This window comes from Impatiens glandulifera, chromosome 5 (genome assembly GCF_907164915.1).
Source record: "Impatiens glandulifera chromosome 5, dImpGla2.1, whole genome shotgun sequence".
In the NCBI taxonomy this organism is placed as follows: Eukaryota; Viridiplantae; Streptophyta; class Magnoliopsida; order Ericales; family Balsaminaceae; genus Impatiens; species Impatiens glandulifera.
This window is the reverse complement of record NC_061866.1, coordinates 41,241,868-41,254,691: the sequence shown is the minus strand read 5'-3', so window position 1 is coordinate 41,254,691 and position 12,824 is coordinate 41,241,868. Positions and strand designations below refer to the sequence as shown.

The 12,824-nt window shown below is 34.4% G+C and overlaps 2 protein-coding genes across 3 annotated transcripts; one reads left to right on the top strand and one right to left on the bottom strand.

Moving 5' to 3' along the window:
* The first annotated feature begins 4,081 nt into the window (after nt 1-4,081).
* LOC124937510 lies at nt 4,082-7,012 on the top strand. Of its 2 annotated transcripts, XM_047477777.1 has the most exons (3): nt 4,085-4,322; nt 4,563-5,444; nt 6,248-7,012. In XM_047477777.1, exons 2-3 carry the CDS (start codon nt 4,746-4,748, stop codon nt 6,944-6,946), a joined length of 1,398 nt encoding a protein of 465 aa, XP_047333733.1. In that variant the 5' UTR covers nt 4,085-4,322; nt 4,563-4,745; the 3' UTR covers nt 6,947-7,012. The 2 variants fall into 2 exon arrangements, with proteins under 2 accessions (XP_047333732.1, XP_047333733.1); XM_047477776.1 differs by having other exon boundaries at nt 4,082-5,444.
* Nucleotides 7,013-7,314: 302 nt separating this feature from the next.
* LOC124938373 (NADH dehydrogenase [ubiquinone] 1 alpha subcomplex subunit 13-B) lies at nt 7,315-9,060 on the bottom strand. Its single transcript, XM_047478797.1, has 3 exons — nt 8,771-9,060; nt 7,834-7,905; nt 7,315-7,748 (listed from the first exon to the last, which is right to left on the bottom strand). Exons 1-3 carry the CDS (start codon nt 8,983-8,985, stop codon nt 7,604-7,606), a joined length of 432 nt encoding a protein of 143 aa, XP_047334753.1. The 5' UTR covers nt 8,986-9,060; the 3' UTR covers nt 7,315-7,603.
* Nucleotides 9,061-12,824: the final 3,764 nt, after the last annotated feature.

The window sequence follows — 12,824 nt, the reverse complement described above, 5'->3', positions numbered from 1 at the left end:
CATGACAATAACCTAGACGCATGTCTTGTGAACAGATTGATACAAACATTTAGTTGCATGATTAAGTTTGGATTTAACCTTAGACGTACATACTAGAGTAGATTAAATAAACGAATTGTAAAAAAATATTTTGTATAAAATGTCCAAGAGTTTATAAAAGAGGTCATCATTTGATGAGCACAAAAGACATAACGCTACCGTCCTTTCTCACGTGTAACCAAGCCCCGAACTTTGATCGGAATCTCTTTTATTCGCGTTCGAGAACGCACAATATTTTGTTTCCCCGCGGACTCTAAAAAGTAAAGCTAGTCTAATCGATATTGTAATCCTCAGTAAACCCTTGGTTCTGGAAAAGCTCGAGGTTCGAGAATTTTAACATCGGTTTGCATGTCAAGAATCTGTTTAAAATAAAACATTATTTTAAAAGATTTTAAATAGATCTTGATACCTTTGAAATTAATTATAAAAATAATTAATTTGGGTTCAAATTTAAACAATCTTCAGATTTGTTATACTCGAAATAAATTTTGATTTTTTGAAAATCTATGTTTAAATTAATTAAAAATAATTAATTTAAAAGATTAATTATTTGAAAACAGAGTCACCAATTGAATTTTTAAAATCAATAAAAGGTGTACGTGTACAAACGTATTTTTCACCAGAGTTTCTTTAAATTCGTAGTTTGGTGATACTCGAGAAAAGGCTTTCTTGCTTCATCCTCCGTACTCATTTTAAAAACGGTCTCTACTTATATAATTGGCTTATGAAAATCAGTTGTATAACGATTTATTTTAACCGATTATTCTTCTGGTCCTAAATATGCATATGTTTTTGCGTAATTTAAAAAATTATAACAACAATTATTTAAATGTTGGTACATATGGTTGATGATGACTAAGAATGAATATACCTGAAGAACATCAGTTTAAAAAAATGCATTAAAATTTAAAACTAAATCTCAAATGAGCCTTTGTCAAAAAAAAAAATTTGAAAATATTCCAAAAATATTTTGAAATCATTTTCTAATTTTTCGGGATTTTAGAAAATGGTTTGAGGTTTCAAAATTACAAAAATAATTTTGGAATTTTAAAATCGGAACCAAACAGGCTTTAGGACCGGTGTCTTCGGTCATGGGTTCATTTTCATTGGTCGGGGCTAAAAAGTCCTCGGTCCTGGGTCAATAAACCCTCGGTCCGGGTTCATGATCTTTGGTTGGGGTGCTACTCATGGTCATTGGTTAAAATTCTTAGTCATGTGCTAGAATTCTCGGTTGGATGCTTCGGTCCTACGTAGAGGTCATCAATCTTAGGTTTAGGAGTTCTCGGTCTGATGCGAGATTCCTCGATCCTAGGTTTGACTTCTCGGTCGGAAGCTTCGATCCTTGGTGGAGGTCATCAATTCTGGCTTCGGGAGTTCTCGGTCGGGTGCGAGACTCCTCGGTCCTATGTTCAATTTCTCGGTCGGATATAAAAATCTTCGGTCGGACCTCTCGGTCTTAAATGAAGAAAATTGGTTGGACATCTCGGTCCTGAATGAGTACATCGATCGGACCTCTCGGTCCTTGCTGAAGATCCTCGGTCGGATCTCTCGGCCCTAGTTGGACCTGTCGGTCCTCAAGAACATCAAAATGCAGGTTTTGTAATTTTGATGGAGGCTGGATTCTTTTATCGAAGGGTTTGAGTAGCTTCACAAAGCTCTCAAGAACATTATGAACATCATCTCAATGTTCTATTCAACCTGGATGATGTTCAATTTTATCAAAATAGTTTAGGGACTAAAATCGGGTTTTTTGGTTTTAGATTGTAATGAAATAAAATGAGTTTGCAAATAGCTTCTTTATGCTTCATATGATTGATTGGTACCAAAAAATGAACACTAGTTGTTCATTTGGACCAATTCAAGAACTGGAAATTTTCAATTACGTTGAAATTTTTTGTTTTGATAAAAAATGATCGGGATGGATCAACATGATCCATATAGTTTTCTAACATCATTAGAAAATCGTTAAGAAGCTTTGTAAACGGTTGTTCTGAGGATTAGCCAAAGAAAAAAAACTCATTTTTTAATTTTTTCAAAATTTAAATTTGGATTTTTCCGTTTTATATCGATTGATCGATCCTAGAAAGATTGTAATTGATCCTTAGATCGATTTCCAATCATAAAATCCAACAACTAGACAACATACAAGATTATGAAAATTGAAATATAAAAATTTGAATTTTAAATTGGATGAATTAAAGAGTGATTATAAGCTTACCAAGTATTGAAGAACACTTCTTAGACCTTAAGGAAGCTTTCTGGATGACTGAATCCAAGTTTTAAGGTCTTATACGAAAATTTCATAAAAGCCGAAAATTTGAGCTTTAATGGCAGATTTCTTGTAAATCTCAATTGAGAGCTGGAGATCATTTCTCTTGGCTTCGGAATCATCAAGGGATGCTATTCATAGCCTCCCGAATTTGGTTGAGGTAGCCAAGTGGCTTGAATTAGTCAAAAGTCATTAATGGCATTTTGTCTTTTTTCTAGTCAGTTGTCGGAATAGGCATCAATGATGACTACAGACGTAGGGGAAATGATCATCGTGGTAGGATGATCACGTAGAGTTCCATCTTTGAAAAATCAAAGATGTTTATTGTTATCCTTTCGGTGACCACGACGAAGACAACGGCCGTAGGCAAAACTACGTTGTTTTGGGTGTATTTGGCAAACACGGAGCGTTCTGTTAGCGTTATGTTGTGTTTCGTCCATGATCGAGCGCTCCGTTGCATTTTAGCTAATGGGGCGTTAACTATCCTGTGTGGCGTCGGCGCGCGTTCATTCCTTTGTAGTGGGCCACACGGACAACTCTTGGGCGTTGGATGACAATCCAGCGCTCATCTGATATCTGTAGTTTCAGCTGTAGTCATTCTCCCGAATTTCGGTTACACTCGATTGTAGATTTAATTTTTATTTTAAAACCTTAAGGACTCAAAATATTTAAAATACATATGACAAATATTTTGTCAATTTTTTTTATATATATTTTTGATTTAAATAAATAATTTTTGGGAATAAAATGGGTACCATATTTTATTCTAAATTATTTATTTTAATCACTTTAATTTTTCTAAAATTAATTTGAGATAAAATGAGTACTAACATTTATCCCAAATAATTTTATTTATTTTCTTTGTCAATTTTCCTTAATTAATTAGGCTTTGGCATTGGGGTTAATTGTTTTGATTTTATTTATTCAAATAATCAAAATTAATTATTTTTAAAATTTATAAATTGAGTAGGTAGATTTTTAGTGCTTACAGATATCATTAAATCTTAGGTTTCTCACCTCATTTTATACGAAATGACTTCCGAAGAAGTTGTACTCTCATTTCGTTTTACGAGGTTCGAGAGGAATGTAAGTTATGAGATTTAATGAAATCGACATTAAGTTAGACTCTAGTTTAGTCTATCATTTTGGTTCTTCATCCCACTTGGGATTCGAGAGGAATGTAAATTATGAGACAAAATTATTAGTCGAATTAACGCTTTAAAATGTCGAGCGTTTTTAGACGTTACAAATTCAAATACGATTTTCAGTTTGATTTTTGGTTGGGTTTAATTCGAAATTAAACCGAATTTATTTTTTTATTATTTATTTTAATTATATATTATATATTTTATTAGATATAATTAAATAATTATATATTTTATTATAGATTAAAATGAGGTAAATCGTTAGCCCTTTCAAGTTTATAAAACTATAATCCCTAAAATTTGTTAATATTGAATGTAAAAAAGATACCAGTATAATTATTATAATAAATAGTATAATTGTGAATTGTGTAGGTGTGTTTAATATATGGTCTAAATCGAATATTCGACCGAATATAAATTCACAAAATTCGAATTTCAATATTTTATTCAGTTTTTAAATTTATTTAAAAATAAATAAAAATTATAAAAAATCGATGATAACTCGAATAAGCACTCATTTTCTTTTAAGTTTATCTTATATGTTTTTTAAAGAAAAAACACAAGGTTAAAATTGAATACACTTACAAAGTTTATAGACCATTTTATATTTTCTTTCTCAAAAATCAAATAGCTCCTAGCAAAAGAAAAAAAGAAATGAAAAAAATACATTTCCGCTTGAACCCTAAAACCATCTAGTCGGCAACCTCCCGCGCCGAGATCCGTCAACAACCGGCCGGCGGATCCCCGACGACCTCACCGGCAACATCACAGTCTCAGCACCTTCAGTATTCTTCTCCGACGAACAATCTTATCGACCACTACCGGACGTCGGCCATAACATCCCCTGTACAACACTATGATACTTGCAGGTTGGCCTTACTTTCAGCAATGAACTTTTGACTTGTTGATGATTCTATACCTATATGATTGAATTCCTTCAAATTCGAGTTAAGTTCAACATTTATACGTGAAAAGATGAATTGCGTGATTGATGTGTTCAAGCATTTCCTTACTTCAGCAGAAGTATTTGTACTTTTATAGTTTCTTTCGTTAAGAAATAAAGAAATTGGTGAATCGTGATTATTAAACCTCTCAAACTGTTCATGAAGATTCATCAAAGAATTAATTTCAATTGTGAAGAGGAATCCGTTGTACTTCCTCGAAGATCTCCGAGACTTCTTAACAAAGCAGCCAAAGATCAACAGATCTCAATACCTAATGAGGTTCATCCAAAAACTCCACTTCTTAAGCAATGTGCAAGAAGATCTTCACAATCATGTAAAATATCTGAAATGCTTGCAACTGCTTCCCCAAAATCACATACAGGACATTGTCTGCGGCGGTCCCCTAGGTTTTCCACTCCACTCCTTGTTGTAGAAAAGGATGCTATGAAGAAAACCCTTAAACGTTGTGCACAAAGATCTTCACAGTCATGTAAAGAATCTGAAATGAAGGCAACTGCTCCCCCGAAATCTCATACAGGACTTTGTCTGCGGCGGTCCCCTAGGTTTTCCATCAAGGATCCAACCAGTGTTTGCAATGCTGAATTAAACACTCCTTTGGACAATCAATCTCTTGGTGACAGAAGAAAGGGCAGTATAATCAAGGCTGGTGAGAACAACTGTTCATACAAACTAGAGAAGAGATTGATACGTGGCTCATGTAAGAAAAAGGGTGATGATTCTGAGGGGACTTCTCTGGCTTCTTCAGCAGACAAATGCATAGACGAGAGGAAGAAGGGTCCTGGTGAAGAAAATAAGAGAAAGGGGAAATGTCCAGTCTCTTTGGCAGATGTCGAGACAGGTCAAATGATGGATAAGGATACTAATATTGAAGTAAGAAAAACAATTGGGGTTAAAAGGAAAAGGAATGAAGTGAAGGAAAGTCATGGGGTGATTGAGTCTTGGACCGATGATCAGGAGCAGGCATTGCAGAAAGCTTATTTTGCTATGAAGCCTACACCGCATTTCTGGAAGAAGGTTGCTAAGCTGGTAATTTTCTCTTCTTTGCGCCTTTTTTGTTTGATAAATTGAAATAAAGCATTGAATACTGAATTTTAACTACTGATTGAGTTGATTGAGTTAAAAGTAAATGATGAATAGATTCTTACATTGTATGTACCGAACGAGTTAAAGGTATTTGGGAAGTAAAGGATGAATAAATATGTACATTTTAAGTACTTAGTATGTAAATTGATTTGATTAAATGTAGAACTAATGTCGTGAATATGCTTAAAGGTTATTTTACCCTTGTAACGACATAAGTTGATTAATTTTAGGGTTACAGATGTCTTTTGGATGCTCTTATTAGATGTGTTAAGTTATTCATGGCTTACCTAATTAAGCCAGATTTTATAGCTAAGGGCTTGTTCTTCCAAATAGGATTTTTTTAAATAACCCGGTCCACATCCCAATTCAAATAACCAGTTTAAAGTGTATTCTTTTTAATGATTTGAACAATATAACTGATGATAAGATAGTGGTTTATTTGAGAATAAATTCATATAACCCAAGTGGAACAAGCCCTTAATATTTTTTTTAGCTCAATTTGAACAGAATTTAAATAATTAATTGATATTAAGTAACAATTATTGGCAGTTTTCTGTGTAGATCTAGATACATAAACAAAAAGTATTTCCAGACAATCCCAAATGAGTTATGAATATTAGTTGCTCTCGCAATCCAATTTCCGGTTCATGGAAAACTAAATGTGTGAACTTAATTGCTTAAATCATACAACTTTCAAAGGGATTTATTTTGAATTCGATCTCTAAACAATATTCCGAATGTTGCAGGTGGTTGGTAAGTCCGCTCAAGACTGTTTTGACAAAGTCCAGGCTGACCATTTTACTCCCCTTCCCCGTCCCAAGAGGCAGTTGAGAATAATAAACCCAGCCAAAACGCCGTCTCTCCCAATTACGACTTCAAGTTTTCTGAGCCCAGTAGGAAAAAAGCCAAGAAAGAGTATAATAAAGAAAAATAACGCACAGAAAGAGGTTAGAAAACTACTACAGCAGCATCGCCTTGAGGATCAAAAGAATGAGACGGACTTATTCTCTGTCCTTGAAGGCTCAGCCGTCGCTAAATCTCTAAAGCAGGATTGCGTTGATGAGCTGATTCCTCAAACACTTGCTTTTGATGAATATGTTTCGCCTTTGGGAGGAGATTCAGCAGCAAGTCTTGTGAGTCCTCCGGTTCTTAAGCAGGTTAAGAATAAGGCATTGCATGAGAAGTATATTGATAAGTTACATCAAAGGGAAGCTAAGAGAAGAGCGGCTGATAAGTTTTCGAAAAAATCATGTTTCAAGAGGAAAGAGGAGAGCGGAGTTATTGTTCAAGTGATGGATGCTGTGAAAACCGCGAAAGATGCTTTGGTTTTGGGTGTGCAGGATGTGGTTATGGAAATGAAGAAATTGGACTTCGATGATGAAGACGATGATGATAATATTGATGATGGTTTAGATAGGGAAGAAGATGAAGATGATGAACTTTGACAACATTTGTAGTTGTATTTCTTAATACCTTTTAACCCTAAACATTGTAGCATTAGTTACTTCTAATGAAATGTTTCATTTGCTACGACCAAAAATCGGTCAAACAGAATGAAATCGTTTAGTTGTTCGAGATTTAGAAAATCCAAACATCAAAAGTTTGAACGTGCATCTTTTCAGCCACTTTAGAAATCTGATATTTTCTTCGTGCTTGTTCTATCTTATATGTTGAACTTTAATTTTGTTTAATGAAAGTGCAAATCGCTTATATGTTGAACTTTAATTTTGTTTAATGAAAGTGCAAATCGAGTTTTTTAACTTTAACAATCATAACCCGACAATACCAATTTACAAAATAAGCTCATTATCAATCAAACTGAACACAAATTTCATTAAAGATGAGATATATTTGTGCTCATAAATAAAAATATATCCATAAACACTTACACAAAGTGAACAGAGTCATTGGCAATATAAGAAGACAGTTTCCAAACTTATGAAGCAAATGCACATCCACATTCCTTTTTAAATGTAATTTTATTTGCCTTGAACAAGTTCCCACAAAAACGTAAAAAGACTATCGATAATAATCCCAGAAAAAATGCATCAAGCAAGCAAGCTGCCAACAACTACACCACTTTTCTTTTGAGGCCCGATTCTTTACCAGACATCAGGTCGGAGTTCCCCAGTTGCTGGAGGCATCCATCGTCCAGAGTTATAAACATTCTCACCCACTTTCCAGCCAGGCACATCTTTCATTATTCTAGCCTCATATTCCAAATAGCTCTTCCACTCCTTCACATATCTGCAAGTTTCAATAAACAAAAAAACCCACCTTTTACCACTTTTCTTTTTCTGTCCAGTTGGTATATATAAAGACAACTTATTACCTTTCGTCCTCTTCGGCCTGAAGCATAGGAATTATAGCTTTTCGAGCATTATACTTCTCTTCTTTAAGTCCCCTACATAATCTCACAATATTAGCATGTCATAACAACAATGATCACACACGGAAACATGATTATTACAGTACAGATCTCATTCAGATTTTAGATGAAGATTCAGATCTGGCATCCTAGTTCAATCTTTTCTTTATATGTTAAAATTGCATACAAGGGTATAGCAGCAAAACGTAAAATTAACAAATCTACATCTCCAACAAAAACTAGGAAGCACAAAACAGTTAAAACAGTAGCATTATCTTGAATCTCTCTACAATGGCACTCAAGGCAGTTTGCAGCAGATCACAGGATCAACCATATGGAAATGAAATTACAAACCTTTCGCTACACTAGTAAATCCCTCTTGATCCTCACTGCAAATTTATCGGCACATAGCTCAGAATAACAATGCCTATTTGCAACACATCAATAGAATGAACCGAAGGAATCAGCATTATCTTCATGTCATACACTCAATACTTCCAGATTCATTTTGATTACATTTTAGCACGTTTGTGCCATTCAAATGATATGACATCCCTTGACTGAGCTGCATAAATCCTAAGAAGCTTGATAGTATTGGTTAAGGTTTAAGTTTGTGTAGAAAATGTAAGAAGAATGATATCACATACATATCATACTTGTTAACAGTAACAACAATCAGGACCAGGTTTAGAACAGAATCAACCAATTAGATCTCGCCTTAAGTACAATCACTTCAAACCCTAATCAATCATATAATGAACATCTAAAGATCAATAACTATAAATTATCCTAATCTATAAAAAACAAAGTCAATTTAGGTCAATCTAAACACGAATACATTCAATACACACATTTAATCAACAAAACGCATTCAGAAATGTTAATTTGATGAGATGATGACCTTCGGATAGCATTTCCCTGTCCAACCTGATACATTCCCCACGAAAAACTACCGGCGACAGCTAGAAACATGGCGACGGCGCTCGGTCCCTTGTTAGGGATCCGGCGAGCGAATCGCACAGGAGCAAAACCTCCCGGCGGCGGTCCGTCCTGAAGGAGCGGCATATCCTTGACGCTCACCATACCAGGCTTCTTCCTTATCGCGGCTTCCGTCATCTTCTCTCTCCTCGATCAATCTCTCTCTTCCGCCTTTCTGATGAATCAGTTTTAGCGAGGTTGGATCAAAGAGATGCCGTCACGCTTTTCTAGGTCACAGGACTGTTATTTTAGTTTATTGCTCTTGTATTAACCTATGTTTTATAGTAAATATTACCTTAAACTCTTATACTATTAAGGTCATATTTTCTAAATTATTATTTCAAATAAAAGCTGCAAATTTAAATAACTGGTTACAAGTTTTATAAGATAATATTTTAATTTATTTATTTTTGTATTGGTTTGTAATTATATAAAATTATTTTTTAGTAATTTTATTAAATAAAATAAATTTTGTAATTAAACTAATATGATAGGTATATTCATATTTTTATAAACTATAAATGAAGTAAAATTTTCACAAATGTGACGAGTTTGCACTTAAAATTATTATATAAAAATTTCTACACTTAAATCAAAATTCAAAAATAATTAATTATCATTCATTTAAATAAATAATGAGGTACATTATAAAAAAAAATTACAAAATAATATTGATAAAATCAAAACAATTAAATGAAAATTTAGGTATTAAATAACAAGATAAATTTATCATAAATGAAATTATAGTGATAAAGATCCAACAATTTTATAATTTCTTTAGGGTGAGATTTTAGATATTCATAATTGTCATTCATGCATATGTTCAAACGTTACAAAAGGAAAAAAAAAAAAAAAAAAAAATAATAAATAAGAAAATAATAAGAATTTTAAACGTAAATAAGATCTAAAAATAATAATCAAGGTGAATTTTTTTTCTGCATTTCATTGTATACCATTGTGGTGAATTTCCTTCAAAGTGGTATCAGAGTCTTGGTTGCTTATTTGTGAATTGATTTTTTTGAACGATAGAAACTAATAATACAAGTAGAATGATTAATTTGAATGGTTCTAATTATCATGTTTGGAAGGCAAAAATAGAAGATTATCCTATATGTGAAAGATTATTACTTACCTATTTTTGCTACTGATAAACATGAGAATAAAACTGATGCAGAATGGACTATTTTGCATAGACATGTTTGTGGATATATTCGGAAATGGGTGGAGGATAATGTGCTGAATCATATTGTTGGGGAGACACATGCTCTTACTTTGTGGAACAAGCTTGAACAGTTGTATGCTCGGAAGACTGTGAACAATAAGTTGTTCTTGATTAAGAAATTAATCAAGTTACAGTACAGAGATGACACTCCTGTTACAAATCACTTAAATGCATTTCAGAGCATTGTGAATCAGCTTTCAGGAATGGGTATCAAGTTTGATGATGAAATTCAAGGTCTATGGCTACTTGGTACATTACCAGACTCTTGGGAAACTTTTAGGGCATCCTTGTCCAACTCTACACCGGATGGTATTATCACCATGGAATTGGCTAAAGGAAGTGTTATGAATGAAGAGATGAAAAGAAAGTCACAGGGTTTCTCTTCACAATTAGATGTCTTGGTCTTTGAAAGGCGGGAGTGAAGTCAAAGTAGAGGTCTGGATAATAGAAGAAATCAGCGTGGTACTAGCAACTCTGGTAAAGGGAAGTATGCTAATGTTGAGTGTTACAATTGTGGTGAAAAAGGACACACACAAAAGTTCTACAGACAAAGAAAGAAAAAATAAGAAAAACTACAACAACCAAAACAAAAATCAAAGGAAAGATGATGGTAGCGGTGACAAGGTTGAAGTGAATACTATCACTAATGATTTCTTAGTTTGTTGTGATGATGATTTGGTGAACTTTTCACATGATATGGCGAGTTGGGTTATTGACAGTGGAGCTTTGTGTCATGTTACATCACAAAGATATTTTTATTCATCTTACACTCTAGGTAATTTTGGGGATGTCAAGATGGGTAATAGTGGGCTATCAAAGGTTGTTGGTATTGGAGAAGTTTGTTTGAAATTTGATACTGGGATGGAGTTGGTTTTATAAAATGTAAAACATGTCCCGGATATTATATTAAATTTGATTTCTATAAGTTTACTTGATGATGATGGGTACAACAGCTACTTTGGTAATGGTTTGTGGAAACTCACTCGTGGTTCATTGATCGTGGCAAGAGATAAAAGGTGCTTAAAGTTGTATGAGGCACAACCAAAGATCTCCAATAGCATTGTTAATGATGTGGAGAATGCTGACATGACTGAGATATGACATAAGAGACTTGGCCATATGAGTGGAAAATGCATAGTTTTGTTGTCAAAGAAGGAAGTGTTATCAGGTGTAAATAATGTCCAGTTGAAGAGGTGTTCTCATTGTCTTGCAAGTAAACAAAACAGAGTTTCCTTCAAGATTCATCCTCCCTATAGAAGAGAGAACATACTTGATTTTGTTCATTCCGATGTTTATGGTCCTATGATGACAAAAACACTTTGTGGTTGCTCATATTTTGTCACATTCATTGATGATCACTCCCGGAAGGTATGGTTTTATATACTTTGAAGTCTAAAGATCAAGTTTTAGATATGTTTAAGCAGTTTCATGCCCCAGATGAGAGAGAGACTGGAAAAAGTACAAGTGTATTCGGGTAGATAATGGAGGTGAATACATTGGGCCATTTGATGCTTACTGTAGAGAGCATGGTATTTGACATCAAAAGACTCCTCCAAAGACATCGCAGTTGAATGGATTAGTAGAGCGGATGAACAGAACATTGGTTGAAAGAGTAAGATGTTTACTTTCACATGCAGGGTTGTCGCGTTCCTTTTGGGGTGAAGCATTGAACACGACGGTACATGTTATTAATCTAACCCATTGTGTTCCTTTGTAGTTTGATGTTCCTAACAGGGTTTGGAGCGACAAAGATGTTTATTACATTCACTTGCGAGTCTTTGGATGCAAGACATTTGTGCATATTTCCAAAGATGAAAGGTCAAAACTTGATGTGAAGTCTAAGCTTTGTGCGTTCCTCGGTTATGGCGATGATGAGTTTGGGTATAGGCTTTATGATCCAGTTTAGAAGAAGTTTATTCGAAGTCGGGATGTTGTTTTTATTCAAGATCAGATTTTGAAGGATGTTGAGAATACAAAGACAATTCCTCAACATAGTGATGATCTTATTGATCTGGATCTATTTCCTCTACAACATGTTAACACACAGGTTGGAGATGATGTTCCTATTGATGATCATGGTGCTGATGATGTTGATGCTCAAGAGCAAGATGTAGATGAAGTTGTTCATTTAGAGTTACCAGTTCCAGACATGCCACCGTGTGTTCCACTCAGACGGACTACAAGAGATCGTCATCCTTCTGTATGCTATTCTACAAATGAGTATATTTTTCTCACTGATGAGGGGGAGCCTGAGTGTTATGCAGAAGTTATAGAAGATGAGCACAAGAAAAAATGGGCTGAAGCTATGCAAGATGAGATGGATTCCTTGTATAAGAATAATATTTACGAGTTGGTAAAATTTCCTAAAGGCAAGAGAGCATTGAAGAACAAGTGGGGTTATAAGGTGAAGACCGATGAGTTCACCTCACAGCCTAGATAACAAAGTTAGATTGGTGGTCAAAGGATTCAGCCATAAAAGGGTATTGATTTCGATGAAATTTTCTCTCTAGTCGTGAAGATGGGTTCTATTCGGGTGGTTCTTGGTTTAGCGGTCAGTCTTGATCTTGAGGTTGAGCAAATGGATGTCAAGATTGCTTTCCATCACGGTGAATTGGATAAGGAAATCTACATGGAGAAGTTTGAAGGGTTTCAGATGAAAGGTAAAGAAGACTATGTGTGTAGACTTCAGAAAAGTCTATATGGGCTGAAGCAGGCACCGAGACAGTGGTATAAGAAGTTTGAGTGTGTTATGGGG